This window comes from Heteronotia binoei, chromosome 11 (genome assembly GCF_032191835.1).
Source record: "Heteronotia binoei isolate CCM8104 ecotype False Entrance Well chromosome 11, APGP_CSIRO_Hbin_v1, whole genome shotgun sequence".
In the NCBI taxonomy this organism is placed as follows: domain Eukaryota; kingdom Metazoa; phylum Chordata; class Lepidosauria; order Squamata; family Gekkonidae; genus Heteronotia; species Heteronotia binoei.
The window spans coordinates 22,875,423-22,902,474 of NC_083233.1; the positions used below are offsets into that span (position 1 = coordinate 22,875,423).

A 27,052-nucleotide genomic window follows, 5' to 3' on the forward strand; every position below is an offset into this window, starting at 1 on the left:
TTTCTACACAACACCACCTGCTTATAGGTATTAATAAGAGCTTCTGCCCCAGTTCATTTCCAAACATTAAGGAGAGTTCCCGCCCATCCAGTGATCTTAAGAGAGCAACACAAAATAGCACATATTTTTGAGATGCTTTATTGCTGCTTGTTGTTTTCCCTGTAATGGACTTGACCAAAGGTCCCTATTGCACATCTCTGGCTTTTTTTTTTCTTTTTGGCATCCTTGAGAAGAATGTGGCGAGAGTACACTTCAGAATGGTTTCCCAAGATGAAAAACGAGCAGCCACCTTAAGTGAAATATAGACCATTGGACAATGCATTCCCTCCAGACCTGTGGTTGAGGGGGGGAGGATGTGGAACAAGCTGTACATTCATAATTTCGGTAAAGGCAAAGATGGGGTGGTGTTTCTTTGTACTTAGTAGGGGGGCTGGTTTAGTCCACTGGAACAAAGCTACATTAAAGGCTAACATTTATTGAAGGATAAGCTTCAGTTGGGCAGACTGCTTGCTGGGCTTTTCTTTTAACAAATCTTAGCTTTTAAAAGGCCCCAGTGTTTCTTCCTACTTTATCAGCGCATGCTGTGGTCCTCCATTCACTGAGCAGAGCATGCAAGAGCTGAAAGGCTCATAGTGCAACCTGGATTTATCTGGCCCTGGCTTAAAACCTGGTAACCTGTGGCCCCAGCTTGGATTCTTCACCACCATAGTCTTTTGCATAACAGCCAATCTCCAAACCTTCTACAAGAGGGTGACTGCTCAGTTCTTGTCTCTCCCTGTCCCCCATTACACAGTCCAGTTAATGTAAGATGCCTCCAAAATGCAACCGGGGGGGGGGTGCTGTATAGCTGTCACGCAGCAAAGACGCCTGACCAGTGATGCAAAGACTTCCTCAGTTTGTCAGTGGATTGGGGGGGGGGGCGCTAAATTGATATGTTTGGTTTTAATAGGCCTTTCTTTTCCTCCCATTTAACATTTGCAGCTTCTGGCTTTCAGACCAAGTTGTGCTTTTAGTGTTACTTGTGACACCATGGTGGTCTTGCCTGGTGAGATGTTCCTTTTCCTTGCCTTTCCTTACCTCCACCACCATTACCTGTGAGCTGCAGGTGTGTGGGCTTACGTAGTGCCATGCAGGCCACCTTTCTGAAGGTGCTTGTGGCTGGAAGAGGCTTTAAAAGAAGGACAGGGCTCTGGCCTCGGCAGTTACAGAGCAAGAGGTACTCTGAGGAAGAGGCAAAGGGGAAGTGGCTTCAGACAAAGTAGGGAGGAGGGGGGTGGCGGCCCTTGTCTTTGACATGCTGTGCTGTGAAGGGCTTCCTGGGAGCAGCTGCTAGTTCCAGAGCGGCTCAGTATACCCAGGAAACGGGAACCCATTGGGATGAGCTGCACGCGTGCTCAAAGGCCGCTTGGAGTTTCTGGAGGCTCTCGTCCACATCGTTGTTCACCAGCGACAGGTCAAAGTAATGGCCGTATCTGCTCCGGATGGCTTCCGAATCCTTCTGCAGTTGCTGCAAAGCTTCTGACTGTACAGGAGAGAGGGGGAGGGAGCAACAGAAGTCAGATGGCTGGGATCTCAGTTACAAGGTGAAGTACTGCTCCTAGCTGCGCATGCAACCTGCAGAAGGGTCAGGGGGTAGCTAAACCGTCTACTCTGCCATGACCCCAAATCCCCATAGTGCCCTTTGAACACCCAAGAGATTGGATATATACGATCTCAAGAAGTTGAATTGCATGCATACCCCATTGGTGTTGGGGAAAAATAAGCAGCAAAACAGACTGATCTGCACTGAGAGCTATTAAGACAGAAACAGAATATGGTTGCTCTTTACAAATTGTAAAAGCTAGTGTAATTTGAATCTGGCTCCAGCATATTCTACAGCTAAGCCGGTAGCCCTTGATGGACTTAAATCAGTTTTGTACTTTCCTTCATTGAATTAAGTCTGCATGATTTCCTGTGGTCAGACGTAAGACAAACTGAAGGCTCATTAAACTGCTGCTGCTTTGGGATTTATTCCTGCTGAATCAAACTGAAGTCCCCCTAGTTCAGGAATCCAACCAGTCCACCTCTCTCCTACCCCAATTCTGTGCCTTATGTTAATTGAACAATCAGTAGGTCTATTTTTGTCTATTTTTCAGTCTTGTGCCTGCACAGGAAGGAAGTGGACAATTCTCCATCTCCCTGTCAGGTTCTGATACGTTCATTTATGTTTAATTCGATTTATCCCCCGCCAAGGCGGGCTTGTGCCTGGTGTGCAAATTTGTTGAGACTTGGAAAAATAATGTTCTGAAGATAAGTGGGGGTGGGATGAACTCACTTTCATGGTGCAATAAATATTGCAGGGCTCTGAATGGAGCTGGGTGTTTGTAGGCAGTGAGAGTACCTCATGTGGAGTGTGACCTTTCTGGCCTCCCCCCACCCTACCAATGAGGAATAATGTTTCATCACATTTGGAGCTGCAACAGGAAGCTGGGCTCCACTGTATGCCAGCCTGTGTTCACAGGGAAGTTGAGAATCTCAAATCTGTTCAGTTCCTCCTTCAAGCCAAGCAAAGACTTCTCTTCAGTATGGCATTTTCTGCAAGCGTATGATAGGGTAACTAAAGGAGGCATTTCACTCAATGCCTACATGGAAATTCTGCCAGGAATTCAATGCGCAGCATGCTCAGTTGCATAAAAGAAAAGTGGAATCAGGTGTAATTATTATCTTGCAAGGGCAGTAGGGAGGGCTGGGAGACTGGCTTACAGTGGGAGGTTGCAGACTGTTTTGGATTTCCTTTTGGACATTTTCTCAACTCAAAGGCCAGGTAAGGCAGATGACGTTCTGGAAGAAACTTCTCTCCCACAGCTACAGGTTACTAGGGGAAAAATCGGCCCCAGAGGGTTGGTGGAGACTGAGTGCACATGCCATTCGTGCAGGGCAAGAGTAAGGTCCTATAAGCTTAGGACGTAGCATAAACCTGACTCCTTTGCACTGTTTAGGGGTTCCTTAAGCTGTCAAGCTAATGTTCTGATGAGGGTTGGCACAGAGTATCAGTACCTGGTCAGCCTTGTCCGTAGGAGCAATGAACACGATGAATGGTGAGAACTCGGCAGTACGGATGATCTTGAGGGTCTTGGAAGACAAGGGAGAACAAGGAGTAGTTAAGTGGTGGGGTCTGGTGCTTGTGACAGGCCTGCCTACGACGTTCCTTTGCTAGGTTCATTTAACTTGTAGGGAAAGAATCAATTCTCATTATGCCCCCCCCCCAGAATAATGGGGGAAGGGCAGTTGGTTTGCTCTGGAGCCTTTGATTAAAATGATAAAGCGGCTCTTCAAAGGAAAAGGGTCTTCTTTCAGGAGAAGAGGTCCATTAGGGCAGGGGTGTCAAACATGCAGAGGGCTCCTATCAGGCTCCCAAGCAACTGACTCTTGTCTGCTTTCTTCTGCATCTCAACGTGCTTTGCAAGGCTTGGTCGATTGCACAGGTGCTACAAAGCCAAACCTCAATTTTCTCCATTAGTTGAGGCTCCTCCCCCTCCTGGTCCCGTTTAGCTTCTGAAATCTGACGAGATCAGGCTATCCAGGTCATGTCGCCTCCTGATCCTTACAAACCACATTGATTTCTGGTAAAAAAAACCCCACCTACCTGTGGCTCAATGTCCAGAATGGCAATTTTGTCTTGTTCGTGGATCTTGTGCACAGATTCAAATTTTGTGCCGAACATGTTGCCCTGATAACTCCCAAACTCCAGGAACTCATTGGCTGAGATGTCTCTCGTCATCTCCTCTGTGGTAACAAAGTGGTAGTCTTTCCCATCCACCTCATTCTTTCTTTGGGGCCGAGTGGTGTCTACAAAAGGAAAGGGCAGAGGTGATGTGGGACTGGGCTGCAGTTGGGGGCAGCCCTGTCTATAGAGCCAGACTGAATTACTGAGAGCCTTGAAGGAAGACAGCATACAACTTCAGGGTCTGGTCTCTGCAAATAAAGCTGCCTCTTGGCCCAGCGATGGTCACATGCTCCTCTGTCGTCCCCTAAATAGTGAAAAGGTTCTAAGGACAGAGCTACCGGGCAGACAACTCAATCCTAGGAAAGCCCCTGTCTAAATGCAATGAGATTTAACTCCTTAGTTTGTTTAGAATTACAGCCTTTTTTTGAACACAGGAGCACTGGAGATTTCCCTAAGTAATATCTGCTTTATTGACAATTGTATCAGTGCATAAAGCAGAGAGGAAGTATGCAAAATAGCAGAAAATTTAGTCTAGTAGTTAAGAGTGTTGGACCACAGTCCCGTTCTGCTGCACAGCTCATTGGATGCCTGCTAGTCTTTTCTTCAGCCTTGAAGGGGAAGCTGGGCAGCAAACCTCATGCCAGTACATACCAGGCCTAAGGTGTACTTCTACAAGGGGTTCTGTTGCTACAGTGGAAAACAAGGTTTTGGGGCACACTTACATGGAAGAGGGTATCCAAACTTCTCAGGATTCTTGCTGAGCAGGGTGTTCTTAATGTGGCTTCGACCAACCCCACTGGCCCCTGGTCCAAAGGGGAAAGAGGTAAGCGGAAGGAAATCAGCCTAGTCTGCACCCATTCCCAGGGCTTTTTCTGTAGCAGGAACTCCTTTGCATATTAGGCCACACCCCTCTGATGTAGCCAATCCTCCTGGAGCTTACAGTAGGCCCTGTACTAAAAGCCCTGTAAACTCTTGGGAGGATTGGCTACATCAGGGGATGTGGCCTAATATACAAAGGAGTTCCAGATACAAAAAAAGCCCTGCCCATTCCTGTACCTGAAGAGCGTCCATTTATTATGGAAAAAGGACATACATGATCTCTTGTCCTCATTTCATGAAGCTGCCAGCCTGTCTAGGTCAGTCTCATATGCTCTGGCTGGCAGTGAATCTCCAGGGTCCCAGAGGTTTTTCGTCTTATCTGGTACTTGATCTCTTCACCTGGAGATGCCAGTGCTTGAACCAGCGACCTCCTGCCTGCCAAGCAGATGCTCTACCACTGAACTGTCTTCCTACCTTGCAGCTGCATCCTGGATCATTCTGGCCATGGCAAAAAAAATCATTCTTCCCAGCTCCTGATTCCACACCATATCACTTTTTTCTTTTGCACCAGAAACACACCAATTATCTAGCTAGTATATGTAAAATCATGTTTTTGTTTTTATGAATAGGGCATTCATAGCCATCCTCCCCCCACCACTCCAACCTCTTCTTGAAAAGAAGCCCATGCCTGAGCCTTCCCTCCACACTCTGCATCCCAATGAACAGGCTTCTGCGATATTGAAGTCTCTTCAGGAAGTAGACACACTGGACCTTTTGATGCTGATACCCAGTCCTGGCAGCAGGCTGGAGGGTGAACAAGCTTGCAACCAACCAGGGAAAATTCTAACCAAAATGCTCCACCTGAATGATTCATTTCAAACATGGGATGCAGGTTGCATTACCAAGTCTCCTTCTGTAGTGAGACATTTACTGGCAACCCAGGAAGAAATGTGGGGGGGGGGAGGCATGGAGGCTTGTGCCTAGTACTGACGTCACAGGAAAAAAAACCAAGTAACATTATGGGATGTGTTAATATTTTTAAAACTCTGGCTTTAACATGGAGTTTCTGTAAATCCTAGAGCATTCCATGGCATCATTGCTACTGCTAGTTTTCATTGAAAGTGCCCTGGTGTGACTCTCACTGTCTAAATGCTCCTGGGTGTTGCGAGCTGCAGCTGGGAAGTGCTATATACGTGGGACCTGTGTGGTGTGCACCCAGGTAGGTTAGAGCCAAGAAAGGATGAGTTAGTTACCTATTAGCACCAGTGTCTTCCGCTTGAAGGCTGGAAGTCTTACAACCTCTTCGTACGACACAACATCCAGCTGGTCAAAAACTAAGAAGAAGAAAGATTCAAAACTGAACCAAGCATCAAAAGACATCAACAACTTCAGAGGCCTACCAGGTGGTCTCCATGAAGCTTAGGAGACTCTTGGAGACCAAAGCAAAGTTCTCCCTGAGTTGGTAAACCTGTTTCTGGACCACACATGTGCTTACATGACTAAAGGCCTTTGCTTCTCTGAGCAGGGAAAACAAGATGTGAGGGATAAAGTGATGCTTGAGACCTTCTCCACTTTTCTGTGTAGTAGGAATTGCTTTGCATAATTAAGTGTCCAATTATATGAGCTCCCCCCGCCCCTAGGCTGAAATGGTACAACCAAACACATATTTACCACTTTAACCAGAGCTAGGTCTGAAAATGCTCTGATTAGATTGGTAGAGAATGGATTCTTTGTCATTTTGCTGCCAGCTCTTCCTTGGTCAATACTGACATTATGAGCATGCCATAATTGCATCACATGGCTATAGAAGTTGCTCTTGGCTGTAAAATATCATATTCTATCAGTTTTCATTTAAACATACACACACCCTCCTCCCAGGCCTGAATCCACTGGATTTTTTCATGGGCACAAAGATTCTGCTTGCAACTTCCTTGATTCTCCCTTCTCATGGCAACCCCAAAAGCTCCCCCCAAATCCCAGTCCTGACAGGAGAAAGTGAGCATGGAAGAACTCTAGTGTATCAAGGCCCTAGTCCTTAAGGCCAAAGCTATAAGCCTGACAATGCCTGGTGAAATACAAAAAAAGCAAACAGAGAAGTGGAGCAGGATTCCCAGTTGAAAGGACTCATATGTCACTCTCCATAAGTAATTGGAACAAGATACGTTTATATTTGATTAGCTCTTTTGCGTATTTTGCATACGTGAGTTACAGTGCAATTCTAAGCACAGTCACGCCCTTACAAGTCTATAGAAGGCCATCAACTGGGGGGGGGGTAAGTCTCTAGGATTGTACTGTTAATTTCTAACAAATCCCCCAAATTCATTTTCCCCTATGTACAAAACTTGAGTTACTTTGCTACAAAATTGGAAAATGTCAGTAATTTATATGCAGGCCTTTGTCACCTTATCCTGCTTATGGGTTTCCCAGAAGCCTCTGGCTAGGGAAAACAAGATGCTGGGTTTAGAGTGCAACTCTAAGAGCATTTTCCCAAGAGCAAGCCCTACTCAATAGACTAGAAAAGGCCTCTGAGTAGACCTCCTTAGGATTGCTCTCTAAGATGGTATTTTGATCAGATCCTGGAGGGCTCTTCTTACGCTCCCCCAGGTCTCAGATTCAGCAGGAGCTCACAGGAGCGCAGCTCCTGAACCTTTCTGGGGGTTCCCCCTCTTCCTCCCCACCTACCTCGTCCACTGAATAGTAGGTGCAGCTGCGTAACAATCCCTGGATTAGGAGAGTGGGCAGCCAGTCAGCCACCAGGAGCTTTGCCATGTCTTCAGCAGTCCTCATTAATCCCTGGAGAAGCCCACGCCACCCTTTCTCCACTTCTTATGTGATTTTGGATGGCAGGTGGCTTGCTGGTCTTTTGACTGGGTGGGGGGGCCAACCCAAGAGAGCCCCAGGTGAGCGAAGCCTGCTTGGGCTAGTTGGATCTCTAGCCAGCTCAATCAGGCCTTGTTCACCCGGGGCTCTCCTTTCTTGCATCGGGTTGCTTTTGGCTGGGAGGGGGCGGCACATGTTAATATGCTAATGAGCTCCACCACGTATTTTTATACAAAACGACCCCTGCGCTCCCCTAAAGCGTTACATATATACAGGGCTTTTTTTGTAGCAGGAACTTCCTTTGGATATTAGGCCACACCCTCTGATGTAGCCAATCCTCCTGGAGCTTACAGTAGGCCCTGTACAAAGAGGCCTGTAAGCTCTTGGAAGATTAGCTACATAAGGAATGTGTGACCTAATATGCAAAAGAATTCCTGCATGTGTGTGTGTACACACACACATACATGTTACATATATTCATGTGTGTGTGTGTGTACACACACACATACGTGTTACATATATTCATGGATGGATGGAATCTCCATTCTCGGAGGCAATGTATCTCTGAATACCAGGGAAAGGCTTTGACCCCCAATGGCATGCTTGTGAGTTTCCTAGAGACAGATGTTTTGCTACTGTGGGACTTTGATCTGACCCAACAAGGCTCATTAAAACTCCTCCAGCCACCCCAGGTTGTAATGGATGGCAAGTCTCTTCTAACACAGAGTTTTCAGTAGCATTCCTTGGTCTTCATTTTGAATTTCCTAAAAATACCACCAACATTTGCTATGTTGGGACAGCATAAGTTATAATATGTGTGAGTTTCTGTATAAGGAAAAGAAGAAAGGGGGAAGGGGAAAAACTCAGTCCAAATCTACACAATGTAATGGAAGGTCAAGCTGCCTATAACAAAAATCATAAAAGGTATAAGATTTAATATAAAACATACACAAAAATGAATTTTAAAACATTGTCTGAATATCAAACTGCATAAAATTTGCCAACCATATACAATTTCACATCTACATTTGATGGATTTCCAGTCACTACAACTTTTGATGGTGTTACCTCACATCCAGTTATATTAGATACTGTGTACCAGAGAACCATAAGGTGTGGGTGAAGTCTTCAGGACTATCCAGATAGGATTCACTTTATATAATTTTAAGTAACCATCATATAAGAAGCAACCCCTGGCTTTCTAGCATTTCATTCCTGGATGTGAGTCTTGTACATTTTTAATATCTTGACCACTGAGGAAGGCCCTTAGGGACCGAAACACACATGGTCATTGTAGTGATTGGAAATCCATAAAATGTAGATGTGAAACTGTATATGGTCGCCAAATTTTATGCAGTCTGATATTCAGACAATATGTTTTGAAATTCATTTTTGTGTATGTTTTATATTAAATGATGTACATTTTATGATTTGTGTTATAGGCAGCTTGACCCTCCATTACACTTTCTGCATTATTATTATTATTAATAATAATTGTTTATATTTTGCCCATTCCCCCATTGGGGGCTCACTGCGGGGTACATCAAATAAAATAAAATCACAATAAAATCATAAGAAAACTAATTACAACATTCATCGAGTACAGCAAAATAATGCAGCAAGATGGTATAGCACAAGTAGTACCACAATACAGCATCAGGAGAGCAGCAAAGCAGTAGGGCAGTAGGGGGAGGCCAACTGTATAAGGGAACAAGCCCTATAAGGTGGGATCTATTATAGCTCTCCCTCCCTTCCCTTTAGCCTACCTCACAGGAAGAGTGACAGTCCATCCCAAAAGGGCTTGCGCTTCGGATGGATTCTCTGGTTTGTCGACACCTTCAAGTATCTAAGACTGAGCGTGGAGCCAGTAAGTCCTGGGGGGACCAAAGCAGAAATGCTTCCTCCTCTCCCTTGCTCTACTCTCCCAGCCAGAGATATATAATATCTTGTTGTAGGTCAGATAAGGTGTCATACAGCTATCCAATTCCCTCCAACGAACTGCCAAGTAAACAGAAAGGCTGCTTTCCCAAGGCAAACGCAACAAAGCATTTGAGAGATCATCTGGCCCAGGAAGAGGCCATAAGAAATCAACACAAACACAGGTGCCCAATTTGCACATGCAGCAATGCAACACCTTGGAGCCACTTCATGCAGCAAAGCACTTCATGGACCAACTTGCTTCACCAACACTGTCCTGTCACATGCCGTTAGGAAAAGATTGTGACAAAAGATCACCAAAACCATGTGGTGAGCTGCTCCATGTGAACAGATCTCTGCATGGTGAAACATCTTTGAGACTGCATTACATGTAGCTGCTGTCTCCATACTCAGACTATAATAAAAAACAGTGATCAGCAGCTGGTGGCTGTGGGTAAAGACGCAGTTCGGAGTTGGGCTTGCTGATAGAACTCCTTTATTCTGGGTGAAATTGACACAGTGTTCAGCCCTTCACCCATGCTCAGTCTCACTCGCCGGCCCCATCCTCCTCGGGCTTGCCACTTAAATTCCCCTCTCTCGCACCTGGTCGCACCTTAAAGGGACCCATCCTTCCCCCACACAGGCATCCAGGGCCAAATCTACCCATTTGGTCCTCCCAGTTGCAAATCCACAGGAAAGAGAAGTAGAGGATACAGATACGGAACTTGTCAGAAACCCATGCTGAGGACTGCAACAGCAGCCTTGCCCTAGACCCATCCCCAAAACAATGATAGCATCACTGCTGCAAATCACACACGCGTACACACACAAGGTGCAGTGAAGTTGCAGAATCATCCTTCTGTTCATTCAGAAAGCAGTCCTTGATGGGAAGATGGGATGTGGGGTGATAGTGAAGGAGGAAGAAGGAAGAGGTACTCACTTGAGCTGTGCTTGGCCAGATACTTGTCCTTGCATTTCTTCTTCTTGCCAAAAGGGCTACAGTTATGGGCTTGACCGGGGTTGCCTTGAGTCATACTTGCGACACGCCTGAGGGGGAAAATTAACCAGACTGTAAGTGAAGAAAGTGCCAGATAAAGCCTAAGATGACCGGTTTATCACATTCCCAATGGGTCAGATAAAGTGCCAGATGAAGCCTAAGATGACCACTTGATCCCATTCCCAGCGCTAACTTAACAGCATGTCCACATGAGAATAAAACAATTTCTATATCAAGTCAGTGCACCAGTCCATCTCAATCAGTGCTGTCTGCTCTGACTGGGAGCAGCATTCTGCAGTCTTAGGCAGAGAACTTTTTGCTGGGTAATGTGATAGACTTTTTCTCTTGTTCACACAATACTAGAACTCAGGAGGTACTGAATGAAATTGATGGGAAACAGATTCAGGGCAGGAAAAAAGGGAAGCATTTCTCCACTCCAATTTTGGCATTCATTCCTAGTGAATGTAATGCTGACCAAAAGCACAGATGGCTCTAGAAAGAAGATTAGATAGACCCATCGTCACTAAAGGGCAGTGCCATCTTCAAAGGCAGCAAACCTCTGAATCCTAGTTCTAGAAGGCAACATCTGTAGAAGGTCATGGTCTCAACGCCCTGTTAGATGGCTCTCCGGGACAACTGGTTGGCCATTGTGAGAAACAGGGTGCTGAACTAAGTGGACCACTGGTCTGACCCAGCATAGCACCACTTAATTTCTTATGGACCTTGAATTTCCTGATGAAGAAGAGGATGATGATGTTGGATTTATATCCCGCCCTCCACTCCAAATCTCAGAGCGGCTCACAATCTCCTTTACCTTCCTCTCCCACAACAGACACCCTGTGAGGTGGGTGGGGCTGAGAGAGCTCTCACAGCAGCTACCCTTTCAAGGACAACTCCTATGAGAGCTATGGCTAACCCAAGGCCATTCCAGCAGGTGCAAGTGGAGGAGTGGGGAATCAAACCCGGTTCTCTCAGATAAGAGTCGATGCACTTCACCACTACACCAAACTGGCTCTGCAACTGGTCCGCCACTAAGCTGCCAAAGCAAAGGAAATTCTGTCAAATTTGGACCATAATCACAAATCTCATACCACATTAGTTTGGGAAATGGAAAGAAAGCAAACGCATAGGCTGACTGCATTCAAATCCAGATTAGACACTGTTAAGTTTTCCATGCAGCCTTTTTTCCTGCCTCACTATGAACGGGGGACACCGTACAGAAATATCCAACCTCCGGCCCCTGTGCTACTGCAACAGCCCAGCACTAAAATTCTATCTCACTAGAGTTGGACCGCACACAGATTATTTATCTGAAGCAGTGAGAGCTTCCTTTTTCATGTGTAGCCACCACTGCAGCAGGGCAAAGCCAGCACTGGTAAATTGATTAGAACCTTCCCTGCAGGGGGAAAATTTTGTTTTCTTCATTTCCTCAACTGTGCCTACTTCCCCCAGTCTCTTACAAATTAAGGAAGCAATAAAATTGACTGGATGGCCAGTGTTTCTCACAGCCAGTACGGTGTAATTGTTAGAGTGTCAAGCTAGAACCTGGGCGACCCAGTTTGGAATCCCCCCTCTGCCCACGGGAGCTTGTTGGGTGATCTTAGCAAGTCACGTGCTTTCCGCCTTAAACTACCTTGCAGGGATGTTGTGAAGATAAAGTGGAGAAGAGCAATGTAAGCTGCTCTGGGTCCCCACTGAGGAGAAAGACTGGATATAAATGAAGTAAAATAAATAATAAATGAAACTTCAGATCTAGTCACTTTCACTTCTAACATAAAACTGCCTTCCGTTCATCTGAAAATGGGACACAAGTAGAAGATGATGATGTTATTGGATTTATATCCTGCCCTATACTTTGAATCTCAGAGTGGACACAGTCTCCTTTTACCTCCCGCTCCCCCCACAACAGACACCCTGCTGTGAGGTAAGTGGGACTGAGAGAGCTCTTACAGCAGCTGCCCTTTCAAGGACAGCTCTGCAAGAGCTATGGCTGACCCAAGGCCACTCCAGCAGCTGCAAGTGGAGGAGTGGGAAATCAAGCCCAGTTCTCCAAGATAAGAGTCACTGAACCACTACACCAAACTGGCTCTCGATCCCATTTCCAAAATAAATATGCAGACTTCAATGGGGTATAACGCCATAGAACCACCTTCCACAGGAACCATTTTCTCTAGGGGAACTGATCTCTGTTGTCTGGAGACCAGCTGTAATTCTGGGAGATCTCCAGTCACCACCTGGAGGTTGGCAATCCTAAACTTCAGCTAGAAACCCTGATGGAACATACACACAGAAAAAATTGTAATCCACAATGACAGCTCTGCCTTATTGTCTCTAAGATGCTATGATCTGGGTATAGTTTGAGCGGCCCAATTCTGACAGAGATGATAAATCTGCTATCTGCGCTGTGCTACACTTGACTGATGGGCCTTGACTGACTGAACACCTCTCCATTTAAAAAAGAAAGCCCTGTACTTTGAAAACTAGCATGTTGGGAAGACTCTCCACAACATACCCATTTCTGTGTGTATGGGACCTGTTTTTGAATGGAGGAATATTCCATCATGTGAATTCCTTCCTACAGTATTAAATGGTATGGCCCAGACACAAGCTTGATAATGCAACGAGAGTGAAGACTGTTGTACTGCGTGCTTTGCAAGGGGTGTGTTTGATTGAGGCAACCCAAAGACTTAAAATATTATCTTGGATTTTGGAAAGGGGTTGTAAAAACATTCCAGTGAACCCAGGCTTCAGAAGGTTTCCTGCTGAATTGGAAACTGGGCTGGTGGCAGCCTACATGGAATTTCTGGAATTTGGACAATGCTCTTGGAAACAGAGATCACCTGCCAGCTTCTACATAAATTGCCAATTTGCAATGCAACAGATCTCCCTGTCTTGAGTGCAGCCAGACGAGAGCCAGCTGGAAGCCTGGAAGGGGACATCATATGCAATCAAACAAGGGAATCATTATCCAATAGGATATACCATTCTTGCAGCTCCAAAGAGGGAATAAGTCCAGCTGATCCATTGGAGGAACCCATCACCCGGCCCTGCCACCAATTGCTGTCATCTTTGTTGATGATTTCAATGACGTCTCCTGTTTGGAACTTCAGGCCAGCTTCCTTGCAAGGGATCAGGGTGTCCTTTTTGGGGTCATAGTCAAATTGGGCTCTTATGAACATCTGGAAGAGAAGGGTCAAAGGTTAGCTGGAGAAGAAGCTTTGATTTGCAGGAGAAAAGCAGGTGTCACCCTCAATTGGGCAAGAGATTAAACCCGATACAAGAGGGAGAAACGTCAAAAGAGACCTACGCCCCCCTTCCTACCTTTATCGCACTTCACTTTTTGCCTATCAACAAGAACACATTTCAGCATTACTTAGCACATTACTTAGCACACCTGTATTACTGCCTTCTTCCAAGGAGTCCAGTAAGTGATATTAGAGCAGCTTAACCTCACAACAACCCTGTGAAGCTACTCAAGGGCATGCAGTGAACTTCAGGGATTTGAAATTCAAGGATTTGAAGGTGCGGTGTGCATTTGGATATTTTCAATCTGAAACACGCCCAAAATTCCCAGTTGAGTTTCCCAAAATTTTGGAATTAATTTTCATCTCCCAAAAATGTTGCATTTCCCAAAATGTATTTTGAGATTCTGGGTAGTTACTCAGGCTGTTTTGAATGAATAATGGGCAGAAGGTCTACTGGCCCATTGAAAACAGCAGAAGTAGACCCAGCCTCCACACAGAGGCCAGTTCCATAAATACGGTACTTGGTATTCCTTTTTTTTGTTTAAGTTTTCAAAAGTTTTATTTCAACTCCAAAAATTAACAAAACAGTATATCCACAACAGTTCGCAAACAAATAGACTTATATAAAGTAAGAAAATTAATAAAAACAAACTGAAATCAGAGCTATAATCCATCTCTGTTCTTCCAAATGAGACTGTATGCAGTATCAAACCAGTTTAACATCACACATCTTCATATCCACTTTTTATCCCTATTTACTATAACAATGCCTTATATCTACGAACCTATGTACCTCATTCCTTTTTTAGCCATTTATAAAACTTTTCCCACTTTTTTGTTGCTTCAGCTTTGGGTGTCCCTTTCAACATATTTGACAGAATATCCATCTCCGCAGCTTGTAGTACTTTGTCTACAACCTCCTCTAGTTCTGGGCACTCTTTTTGTCTCCAGTGCCTAGCGTATACGATTCTTGCTGCTGTTAATACATATATTGTCAGATGCTCCTCCTCTTGGGGGACTTCCTTTCTCACTAAGGAAAGTAACATAACTTCGGGTTTAAATTGCCAATTTATATTTAGCATCGCTTTCAACATTTCATAAATTTTGACCCAAAATTTCTTTGCCAATGTGCATGTCCACCAAAGGTGGAAAAATGAACCTATCATTATCCCGCATTTCCAGCATTTGGGGGGAGTGGTCGGATTGATCTTATTTAGTTGGACGGGGGTAACGTGCCATCTGTGAAATAATTTTAAAAAGTTTTCTCTGAAGTTAATCGGCTTAATAGTTTTATAGGTACTTGGTATTCCTGAACCTGCAAATTTTGCCTGAGATGCATTTCAGAAACAATACTAATCCTCCTGAAATTTCAGGACAACTATAATTGTACCCCTTCTGAAACAAAATTGTTGTGCGTGTGCGCACACACCCCTAATCTGAAATCAAGCCACTTTGTTTCACCAGATCACTTTGGGATTTCCTGATGCGCTAAACCTCTGTGAACCCTGCACACAAGAACCTATAAACAGGATGGAACCACATATCCAGCTAGCAAAATGAATGCAGATCTCAGTTGTAATAAGGGGATACTAATGCAATTGGTAACCTTATTAGAGGATTCTCAAGGCCATTCTCCTTACATCCAAATAGGTGTGAAAAATAAATTTGGCGACTACTAGGACAACACTGAAAACTGGAGTAAAATCAGATCAAATGTGACAGTTTTAATGACTTTGCTACCCCTGTACAAGCCATGTGGTGAAGCTGCTAGCATTTTAGACTAGGAAGACCTGGAATCACAGCCCAACTCATCCATGAAGCACACGGAGTGATTTTGGGAGACACACTCTCTTAGCTTCACCTATCTCACAGGAGCATTTATGAATGTAAAAGGGAAAAGGATGTGTATGCCATTGCCACCTTCAGTACCTTAGAAGGGCAGGACAAATATTCTGTTGCCCTGCCCAATTACAAAACTTGCCCTTCTTGGCTTCACGTTACATATGCACCAGCATAAACCATCTATGCCAAACTTCAAACCATTTCTGTTTCTGTGTTTATCCATGGTTCACATCTCACACAAAACCAACGAAAAGGTGTTCTGGATGGTGGGGAGAGCAAGCCCACAAGCCGCAGTGAGGAACCCTAAAGCATTATATCTACACCTGACTCTTGTTTTCAAAAAAATTACCACCTGTACACACCCTTAACTGCACCACAGGCATCTTCCATGCAATAGGTGATTATTTCCAGTTCCATGACTGGCTTCCCATTCCCTCTCAGCTTAGGACTCCCTTCCAGATGCCTGCTGTAAACACACAGAAGAATGGGGCATAACGCATCAATGTGTGCATGTGGAGTCACGTTTTTGAATACTCCTCTGTCCCAAAAGCTTCTTGAAAATGGTAGCCCATTAAGTTAGGGAGTTATTTGAAGCACATCTTTCTTGCTAATGTGCTAATTTTGTTCTTTCCTCCAATATACAGATTGTCATTTATTTATTTACTTCATTTGTTATCCACCTTTCTCACTGAAACTTGGTCTTTACTTTGGAGAGCATTCAAAAACTGTATTCTCCACCCCCATCCCCCACAGCACTTTTGTGCAAAATAACACAGCTAGGGTTGCCAGATCCAAGTTGGGAAACTCTAGGAGATTTGAGGATGGAGCCTGTGGAGGACAGGGACCTCAGTAGGGTAAAATGGCATACAGTCCACCCTCCAAAGCAACCATTTTCTCCAGGTGAACTGCTCTCTGTAGCTCGGAGACGAGCTGTAATTCTGGGGGGATTCCCAGGTCCCACCTGGAGGCTGGCATCCCTAAACACTGCCTTCATCTTTGTCTCCTCTTACTGCACATGAGGATCATGGCCTTGCATTTATTTAGCTTATATCCCTCCTTGTTTCCATTGTGGGACTCAAGGTGGCATTCCTAGGGTTCCCAGAAGCAATAATCAGACCCAAGTTTGCTTGCTTTCAGCAAGACTGGTACGTTAAGTGCCTTCATCGCATGCCCTGGGATCACCTTTGTGGCACAGAACAAGCATCTACTGTAATGTTCCTCTCTGCACTGTCTGGGAAACATGCAGGAAAAGCCCTTGCCTCAGTTCCTCCCCATGCCACCATTGGCCCTTCCTCTACTTATCTCTTTCTATTCCATCCTCATCCCATGTTCTCCATCTCCTACAGATCTAGGGTTGCCCAACAAGTCCACCTGGCACAGCTCTTGTGCGTTTAATCTTCTACCACACAGCTATTAAGAAAGGGAAGGGTTTGTTTTTCCTCATCCCAAAACCTCCATGCTGGGAAAAGCAGTACCATTTTGTAAGCCTTGCCAGAAAAAGCGTGAGAGAAGTGTAGGCTTTGGACGAATGTGGGAAATGACTGTTGCAATGTCACACACTAGCCTACCCTTCAGTGGGTATAATGGCAGGGCAGAGATAGGCAACCTTTTGAGTGCCAGAAAACACCCACACTGTTCTACCTGTGAAAATGTGGTCATATTGTCAAACATGTAATAGGGATTGCCACTGAGCAAATGAGCAAAACCATGCAGATTGGCCTAACTTTCACAGGTTACGGAATCCAGATCGCTCTTGGCTTAGAAATGCGGGTTGTGTTAGAGCAGAATGTTTTATAGCGGCCCTGGGGTTTTTTTTGAGAAAGACAGTTCCCATTTCCTCAGTAAAGTTGTCTGAATTTTTTTAGGGGTGGGTTGCTGTTTTTTAAAGCTGAGGGAGTTTTTTGGAAACATTTGAGTGACAGGCTGTCGTTCAAGAAGCTGACAGCTGGCAAGATGGTGACTTGTATTTCTACACAAATTACAATAATTATGTATAAATTTGCACCTACGAATATCAGTTAGCAGATGCAATTTTGTGCAAATTTTGCCCTCCTTCACACCTGCTTTTCTGAGGGCTTCTCCCGCTTTATTAGTCATCCACAGACAGCCCCTCTACCCCAAACCAGTATGTGACCATTAGTAAAAAATGAGCGGTAAAATAAGACAGCTGCCTGATCACCTCAAAACGAAGCCTGCTCTACATAGGCAGTAGAATGAGGCCGAGAAACTCTGAAGCGATAGAATGAGCTATACTATTTCAGACTGCAGGTTGAGAAAGCAACTTTTAAAATAATCCTCTACATTAAAAATGTCTTGCCCACTAAAATTACATGCACTAGTAAGGAACATTCTAGTCTAGGCCTTCCCATTTAGGCCAGTTGTCTATTCACAGGGAGTTATTAAGGTTGAGAAACTGCAAACAATCATTGTTCAACAATGTAATCTCTCCCCTACAGTCTGCAGTGGCGTGGTCCATTCTACCATATCAAGACCGCCTCCTCATTACCTAGGGTTGCCAATCCCCAGGTGGGGGCAGGGGATCCCCCGGTTTGGAGACCCTCCCCCCCGCTTCAGGGTCGTCAGAAAGCGGGGGGAGGGGAGGGAAATGTCTGCTGGGAACTCTATTATTCCCTATGGAGATTTATTCCCATAGAAAATCATGGAGAATTGATCTGTGGGTATCTGGGGCTCTGGGGGGGCCTGTTTTTTGGGGTAGAGGCACCAAATTTTCAGTATAACATCTAGTGCCTCTCCCCAAAATACCCCCCAAGTTTCAAAAAGACTGGACCACGGGGCCCAATTCTATGAGCCCCAAAAGAAGGTGCCCCTATCCATTATTTCCTATGGAAGGAAGGAATTGAAAAGGTGTGCCATCCCTTTAAATGTGATGGCCAGAACTCCCTTGGAGTTCATTTACGCTTGTCACACCTTTGCTCCTGGCTCCGCCCCTAATGTCTCCTGGCTCCACCCTCAAAGTCCCCAGATATTTCTTGAATTGGACTTGGCAACTTTATCATTACCAACTCAATCCTCAGCATGAGCAGACCACATGTCACAGACCACTTCAGCAAAGGGGGAATGGAGGCCAGTGGGTTTTCTCCATGCTCTGAGGGACTCCTCATCTCTTTGGAACAGGCACCTGCTGCCCAGGGCCTACCACAGGGGTGACCAGGAGGACTATTTGGCCTAGGCCTCACGTTCTTAGAGGCAAGGGCCTCAAATTTAGACTTTGGACATTATCTTCTAATGAGGTCATACATACAGTCACAGAAATAACACTGACGGGACTAAAAAAAGATGCTCATCATACAACTTTAAAATAAACTTTTGTTCCATTAATGGGTCACACTACGCATTTTGACTTTTTTTTTTTTCATTTTTAAATATACTGGAAGCCTCAATAAATGGAAGTGACCAGGCTTCTCTCAACCTCTGAGAGGAGAGGGCCTTTCTGCTACCAAATTATGCCTTTCTGCCCCGGTGATACTGAGATACACAAATGGATCAGGAAGAAGCTGCAGCCCAACAACTTCAGGCATCTTCGTAACAAATGCAGCACAACTTCAGCGCTGAGACCGGGCGTACTCAGCTATGTTCATCTTCCAGATCTCACTGCTTCCCTGGTCACGCAGTGCTTCCACTAGTGACAAGAAATGGCATGAGAGAAGATCCCATCATGCAACAGGATTGCTGGGCAACGCCATCCCAGCAAAGTCATTCACACAAACCAGGATGCAAATGTGACTATTGCATACAATAAAGGAAGGCGTCTTCAGAAAATAATAATTACTGTATGGCAGTATGTAGTGGAGTCAGGAGATCCTAAAATTGTCTGGCAGAAGTTCTTTTAGCATTATGCACCACTAGGTGGTGAGCCAGACTTGTTTTTAAGGCAAGAGAACTTTCAGAGGTGGTTTGCTATTACCTGCCACTGCATCACAACCCTGGTATTCCTTGGAGGTTACCCTTCCAAATACTAGCCAAGGCTGACCCTGCTTAGCTTCTGAGATCTGACAGGATCAAGCTATCCAGGTCAGAGAAGCCAAGAGATGTTAGCTAGCTTGATCACCTCAAGGTGACGTGGCCATTACTCACAGGTATGGCTTTAAACAAAAGACTCCAACAACTCCCTAGAAGGCCTGCCCAACAACAACCAGCAACAGCTGAATGGAACCTCCAGGTTCAGAGGCAGTGTATCTCCAAAGACCAAATGCCAAAGAAAAACAGTCACTTTCACACAATGTGAGCATTCAGTAGTATCTGGGTTGGGAACCCCAGGTGGTTCTCGGGCCTTGTCCATCCACACATAAAGCAGAACGAGGTGCCAAAATTCTGAGGAAGAAGAATGAATCAAACAACCACACAGGAGAGGTAAGAGGGTATATTCTAATGCTCCCTGCTGGTGTTTTAAAAATGAACCTCCATGAACCTAGAAAATAAGAAACAGCAAAAAAAACCAAAACAGAGCAGGACCTTTTATACAACATGTGCTAGTTTTGCTTTGTTGGTGTTTTTTTTTTTAACTTGTGGGGAGTTTTTCACAGAGCATTCAAACCATCTGCAGTGGTTCAGGCAACTCTACGACTTTTTCCAGTTTGGTGTAGTGGTTAAGTGCACAGACTCTTATCTGGGAGGACCGGGTTTGATTCCCCACTCCTCCACTTGCAGCTGCTGGAATGGCCTTGGGTCAGCCATAGCTCTCGGAGAGCTGTCCTTGAAAGAGCAGCTTCTGTGAGAGCTCTCTCAGCCCCACCTACCTCACAGGGTGTCTGTTGTGAGGGGGGGGAGGTAAAGGAGATTGTGACCACTCTGAGATACAGAGTATAGGGCGGGATATAAATCCAATAACTCCTTCTTCTTCTTATGTGTGTGTAGTTCAGGTCTTGGTTTGAACCAACAAGAAATGATGTCTCATTTATCACACTTGTTACTGAGAACCTGGGGTCAGCAAATGTGCCCTTTTATAAATCACAGAGGGACAAACATACATTCTGCAGGTGGTCTGTCACCAGATCCCCTCATGTAGTTTTGCTTAAAAGCTGCTGTGCATGAGACCAAAAGAACAATGTAGAGGGGAGGGTCCTGCCCTTCCTCTCCCCCACCAAAGCAGTCCCCCTATCTGAATATTCCCACAGACACCCTGAAGCTATTAGCACCACGGAGGAAACAAAAAATATATTTTGCCTATCTGCATTTTTCCTCCTCAGGGAGATAAGAGCAATGGAAGGGAGGATGATAATTTAGATCAGAACAATGACATGGGGGGCGGGGGGGGGGGGTAGTTGAGTGCCTTTTAAGCTCCACAAGATCCAATCACTGACCTCTGCATCATATCAGTTTGTCTGACTCACTCCTTCCTTCATTTCTGCTGTGCCCGAAGCAGGAGTCTGTTTCTCCCATACAAACAATTTTCTCAGTTTCAGATCTCCAAATACTAAGGAAAGGAAAGGTCCCCTGTGCAAGCACCAGTCATTTCCGACTCTGGGGTGATGCTGCTTTTACAACGTTTTCACGGCAGACCTTTTCACGGGGTGGTTTGCCATTGCCTTCCCCAGTCATCTACACTTCCCCTCCCCCCCCCCGCAAGCTGGATACTCATTTTACCGACCTCGGAAGGATGGAAGGCTTAGTCAACCTTGGGCCAGCTACCTGAATCCAGCTTCCGCCAGAACTGAACTCAGGTCGTGAGCAGAGGGCTCCGACTGCAGCTTTACCACTCTGCGCCACGGGGCTAAATACAAATATTAAAGAGGAGTTCTAAAATGGGGGGAGGGGCAGGCTGAATGGGATTTCCTGTATCAAGCATATCTTCACCCTTCCATATAAGCAGAAGCAAAATTAGGAAAAAATCTGCAACTATATAGTTATTGGCAGCCCGATAGCCCAGCCAAGGTTGGCATGGGTTAGCACTTGGATGCGAGATCGCCAAGAAGACAGGAGGTGTAGAGAAAAGCATCCCTGTTCATCTCTGGTCTTGAAAAACCCCTGGCCCCTGAGGCCACGATGAGTCAGTTGCATCTTGACTGCATGATACTATTACAATCACACAGCTATTGGCAGAAGGTGCAAAGTTTGCAGAATACATTTTTTTTCTTGGTGCAGACTTTTGATTTATATTTGCACAACCCTATTCAACCTCCACCACAAGGGTACCGAAGGTGGAAGCTCCACCTACCTGGAGGGCAGGAACGCGGCTCTGCTGGTTGGGAATGACCTTTAGCGAAACCGTTCCCTTGGTTTCTTTCTAGCAAATAAATGAAAAGGAGAAAAATCAACCTCTGGAGCAGCTGGCCCCTTGACTAACCACAGAAACAGCCTGAGGACTCCAAACTTTTCTCAGCAGCTGCGACCCTAGGGTCATTTCTGAAACCATAGGGTCTCCCCACAGTTGCCACCATTCTTTCCCCTTTCTCCCATCTCCACTTCAAACAACATGTCAATATATGATACTGCCTTCTACTGACCATTGGTCCATCTCACCCAGTACTGTCTATTCCAATTGGCAGCAGCTCTCCCAGAGTCTCAGGCAAAGAAAGTTCTTTTCCCAGCACTTCTTTTAGCTGGAGATGCCGAGGATTGAACCTGGGACCTTACACATGCAATGAAGATGCTCTGTTACAGAGCCACAGCCTGCCACAGGTTTAGTTGCAGATATTAGCTCAATGTTGTGAAAAGAAGGAAGCTTTGATCCCTCATCCCAGGGCCATAGCCAGCAAGGGGGGGGGGAGGGGTGGTGCCCCCTATAGAATCTGCAGCACCCCCACCCAATCTTCCCTTATCTTTCCCTTTCAGTGAAAGAAAAGATTGGGTAAGATTGGGTGGGGTGCAGCAGATTCTACAGGGGGCACAACCCCTGTGACCCCTCCCCCCCACGGGTTACCGCCCTGCCTCATCCAGTTGCCCCAGGTACCTACCAGCATCTTCTGCAGTTGATCTACAGAGTGGTTGGTGACACTTTTCCCATTGATCTCTAGGATTTCATCCCCCACATGAAGGGAGCCTGCCAGGGTAGGAAAGATGAGCTCATGAAATGCAAATCCAAGGAGGAAGGGTCTGCCAAACAACAGATAATGCTGGTAACCCAAACAGTGCAACTCTGTGTGCGTCAGTCACTCATGAATACTGAGGCATAACCCTCAAGCCCCTTCCTCCCGCCACTCAAGATGAGCCTCCTCTATGGAAGGAACCAGAAATTATTCCAGTTTGTGAACTTTCCCACCACCCTTCACAGCATGGTCAGAAAAACATGCTGCTAGTTGAGAAAGAGAACTTAACTGTCACTACTTAACACTCGGAACAATGAGGCTTAAAAAGCTCAATACAGATGACTCCGCTGAAGAAGCAAACTACAAACTACATCTCTCTCAAGAACAGCATGCATGCTCCTGAGACTCAATTGAATTCAAATCACTTTGTAGCCACACTACCTGAAGGCCCTTATCTTAGCCTTGTGGATCATTCTGCTGCTGCCAAAAGTCATCACCAGCTGATTGGTACAAAGCCAACTGCTGCTCTCTGCCTGAGACAGATCCAGGTCTTGTTCTGTACCAGGAATTCCTTTGCATATTAGGCCACACCCCTCTTATGTAGCCAATCCTCCAAGAGCTTAGAGGACTCTTAGTGCGTGTGGCCTAATATGCAAAGTTTAGGTTAGTTTAGCGTAGTTTATTCGATTTATATCCCGCCCTTCCTACCGAAGCAGGCTCGGCAAAGACGCTCCTGCTACAAGAAAAGCCCTGCAGATCAATCTAATTCTTTTGAATAGGAAGGATGGCTTAAACTATAATGAACATAGGTAGGATTAAAATGCCCATTCCTTGATTTGTGACACTGAGAATCCTGTTCCATGATGAACTGCAGCAGCATTACACAGCATTTCTTAGCTGCCCTGCTGCTGCTCCTAGCACCGAATATCCTCACTCCTGAAGACAAGGCACAGGAGCCATGTGCATCTTCTCTTACATCTAACAGGGAAGGGGACTGAAGTCTCCTTAGGAGAGGATGCTGTGGGAATTAAAGTCTCCATAATGAAAGAAAGAGATCTGTGCCTAAAACGTGATGCCAGCAAGCCAGAACTTCGGGGAGAGAAATTGTGCTGCGAGGCAGGGCTGGCATCAAAACCCCCCGATGCTGGCTCCAAAGACTTTGGAAGGTATTTTCCAGGCCTCTTTACCTTGCCTGTGAATCATGCCTCCGTGGAGGATTCTGGCCACCATGCAGCTCTGCTTCTCATTCAGCTTCAGCGTGATGCCCTGAAACAGACAGCAAAGTCTGAGACAGCCTAGATAACCACCGCAGCATGACATATATGGGCTTTTTTGCAGAGCTCTTTCCAGGCCTGCCTGCGTGTGGTTGATCTCAACAGCCCTCTACTGGGACAGAAGAGTCATGGCTCAATGGTGCTCTAGTTCCTTTGTGCCGGGCAGAGCACCAGCCGAGCAACAGTCCTTTCTCTAGACCCTTATTTGCCATGTGATGCTCCTTTCATGGCAAAGAGAGTAATTCCAGCTCCTCTACAAAGCTAAAGATCATTCCCGGCTTGAGCCAAGCTACTGCAATGAAACAGCTCTCAGCACCTGAAGCTAGAAGCATGAAGTTATTCCCTCCGTGCCCCAGCTCACCATGGGCTCTTCTGCAACCTTCTCAAACTGGATGAATCTTATTTTCCGCACTTCCCGGCCGTTTGCATGGGCCGGGCTGCCCAACATGGCTGAGCCATTGGTGTAAATATCTTCAGTAACAGCATTCAACGGGGACGGGTTTGCCTGTAAAGGCAAAAGCAAAACCCAGGTTTAGGAGCAGTGCCCAAGAGGTCTCGCTCAATCACGGTCTCCATTTCTCTTCCCCAATAGGCCTTTAACTCAGTCTTCTTTCCCCATTCCAACCCATGAACCCATCACAATTTGGTTAACAGCTGCCGCACCTGGAATGCAGCAATTTTCAGGCTATGGGTGTTCCTGAAAACATGAAGGCCTCCACTGGCCGAGTCAAATCAGGCAGTATGTGTCTTCCCAAAATTCTGCACCATTAGCTTAAACCCTCCCTCAAGGAAAACTGGATTCTGCAACCTCCATTCAACAAATGGCATGAAATTACTTATTTTATTTTGTACAATCTGTTTTGCTGGTCAGAGGGAAGAGCCAAATCTATTTCCTTCTGTTTGCAGCTCATCTGATCTTGGCAGGAAGCATACAGAAAACAGGGCATCTGGGTTGCTGGACAAGGGCAAATTTATTTATAGCTCCCCTGTCTTCTGTGAAACTCAAGGCAGCATCCATCAAAGTCTCACACGGCCTCCCATTCAAGCCCTGGGCAGACTTAGACCTGCTTAGCTTCAGCAAGGTAGTGGCATTATGTGCTATCAGACTCTAACTTGAGGTCTTCTCCCTCACATTTCCTCTCTTCCATAATGGGCTGGGGGAGGAAAGGGTACTAAGGAACAAGGTATAATTATAAAGGGTTAGTTGTGTCTCATTCATGCCGCTGCTCCAAAGAGATATACCCACTCCAGGCCCACACTATCACCCAACCAATGGAAATGCTTCTAAGCCACCCATTTCAATCCTGGTGCAAGCATAAAACCAGATTTCTGAAATTTCACCCGCATTCCATCAAACCTACCACGGGGGCTAAAAACCTGCTTTTAAAAAAAGAGCATGAAAGATGACGTTCCCAGGATGTACCATTCTGGGCTTCAAGCCCACATCGCATGGTTGCATGGCATTGCACAATGCCCACAACCCTGGCCAATGAAGCTTATCCCAAGAAAAACAACCCGAGATGTGAACCAGCTCTCAGAGCTGACGTTCTGTGCTGCAATACCTCCTCCCCTGCAAGCAATTCTTGGATCTGACCTACAACCACATCAAGAGAGAAGCACCACCACCCACCTCCAAAATCCTTGCCCAAACCTGCATTCTAAAGAACACCCCTCCCCCCCCCCATTGAACCACTTTTGTACAAGTTAGGTCTCACTCCTCTCTTATCTCCTGCAATCAGGCAAAGGAGCCATGATTCAGCCTGCTAAGGAGCAGAACGACAGAGAGAGAAAAGGAAAAAGCTTGCTTGTCTGCTACTAGAAAGGCCTTATCAAGTGTCTCCAAGGCTACTCTTAGCTGGTACTCTAAATGGACAAGCTGTTTGTTTTTCCCTCTCCTTAGAACAACCACCAGGAGTCCTCCTAGAATTCCAGAGTTTCACCAAAGCATCAATAGGAGTGCCAGCCATGTACCAGGCTTAGGCATCCCAATCCTCCCGCCCTGGCGGGAGTCTTCTGGATTTCCAGCTCCTTCCCCCGCCCCCCCCCCCAAATGGAAGCGGGAGGAAGGGGAAGGGGGGCGATCTGCAAGTCCGGTTGCTTTTGAGCCCATCTACACTGAAGTGGAGAAGAGGCTGCAGCGCAGCGGCGTCGCCAGCTCTGCCTCTGAAGTCAAATGAGATAAGGGGATGGTGGAGGCAAAGGGAAAAGTGAGCCACAGAACTGGACGTCCCACAACGCTCCTTGCTTCCCGCTGCTGTGATCCACCGACGCACCAGCCTCCTGGCCTAATCACCTCCCCGTTCAGAAACAGCGTGCAAGCACGCTCCCTGCAGCCCAAACACGCTGAGAGGACTGCCGAGACGGGGAGCGGAGGCTTCAATACAAGCGTTGAAGCCCTGCCCCCTCCAGACGCGGCCGAAAGCGAGCCGAAGAGTCTGCTCTCAATCTCAACACATACATTGGATCCCTCCTTCTTCCATTGGATTTCTTTGCAGAATACGGCAGGTAGTCTTTGCTTTCCCTCTTGATCTGTCCCTCTCTTATTTTCCAAACCACATGTACACCTTTAGCCCAAAGAGTATCCCTTGTTCCACTTTGGAGCAGTTCTGCTATTTGTTGCTATATTTAATAAGATAACGAATGTGTCTGTGTTTTTGATTTAGTACTTCTAGTATTTGCTTAAGGTTATTTCCCCCTGCACACACACACACACACACACACACACACACACACTACCGTACCAACTCTCTGAATAAATTTTGTATCCCTTTTAAAATCAGATCTCTGCCATCCTTTTCCAACTGAAAACTTGCTCCTCACTGTTGCCACTTGAGGTAAAAGATCTTGGTTTTCTTTGCTTTGTACAAACATGCAAAGCTAATTCTCCTTGTTGATCTGAACATAATATTCACGTGTTTGTTGTGTGGGCATGGTAACATTTGCATAGATATAAGTAATAACAACACCATATAATGTGAAGAATAAGGTGGTATGATCAGCCGTGTCTCTGGGCAGTGAGCTACTTAACCAAGGGTAAACACCAGTGAGTATATTTTTTATAATATTAGTGCCATTATTTTCAGCAAATATTGGCTACTTACAAATATCAAAATCTAGTACAAAAATTAAAATCCATAAAACACAGTGTGTTAAGAATGCCTGTCTTTTTTAACATGCTGTTTTGGGAGGAGGCTTTGCATTATAAGAACATAAGAGAAGCCATGTTGGATCAGGCCAATGGCCCATCCAGTCCAACACTCTGTCACTCAGTGGCCAAAAAAAATTATATATATATATATATATATATACACACACACACACACACACTGTGGCTAATAGCCTCTGATGGACCTCTGCTCCATATTTTTATCTAACCCCCTCTTGAAGCTGGCTATGCTTGTAGCCGCCACCACCTCCTGTGGCAGTGAATTCCACATGTTAATCAC

General features: G+C 45.7%; 1 protein-coding gene across 1 annotated transcript in view; it reads right to left on the minus strand.

The window, feature by feature from the left end:
• Window positions 1-122: 122 nt before the first annotated feature.
• The window catches only part of MPP1 (MAGUK p55 scaffold protein 1), a 55,171-nt gene continuing 28,241 nt past the window's right edge, over window positions 123-27,052 (minus strand). Inside the window, exons 2-12 of the mRNA XM_060249737.1 lie at window positions 23,968-24,111; window positions 23,520-23,598; window positions 22,261-22,346; window positions 21,522-21,590; window positions 13,242-13,438; window positions 10,203-10,309; window positions 5,779-5,859; window positions 4,429-4,509; window positions 3,626-3,828; window positions 3,037-3,111; window positions 123-1,522 (exon numbers count right to left, since the gene is read on the minus strand). Coding sequence (XP_060105720.1) covers window positions 1,346-1,522; window positions 3,037-3,111; window positions 3,626-3,828; window positions 4,429-4,509; window positions 5,779-5,859; window positions 10,203-10,309; window positions 13,242-13,438; window positions 21,522-21,590; window positions 22,261-22,346; window positions 23,520-23,598; window positions 23,968-24,111 — 1,299 coding nt within the window. The 3' untranslated portion in view covers window positions 123-1,345. The remainder of the gene's footprint in view (window positions 1,523-3,036; window positions 3,112-3,625; window positions 3,829-4,428; window positions 4,510-5,778; window positions 5,860-10,202; window positions 10,310-13,241; window positions 13,439-21,521; window positions 21,591-22,260; window positions 22,347-23,519; window positions 23,599-23,967; window positions 24,112-27,052) is intronic.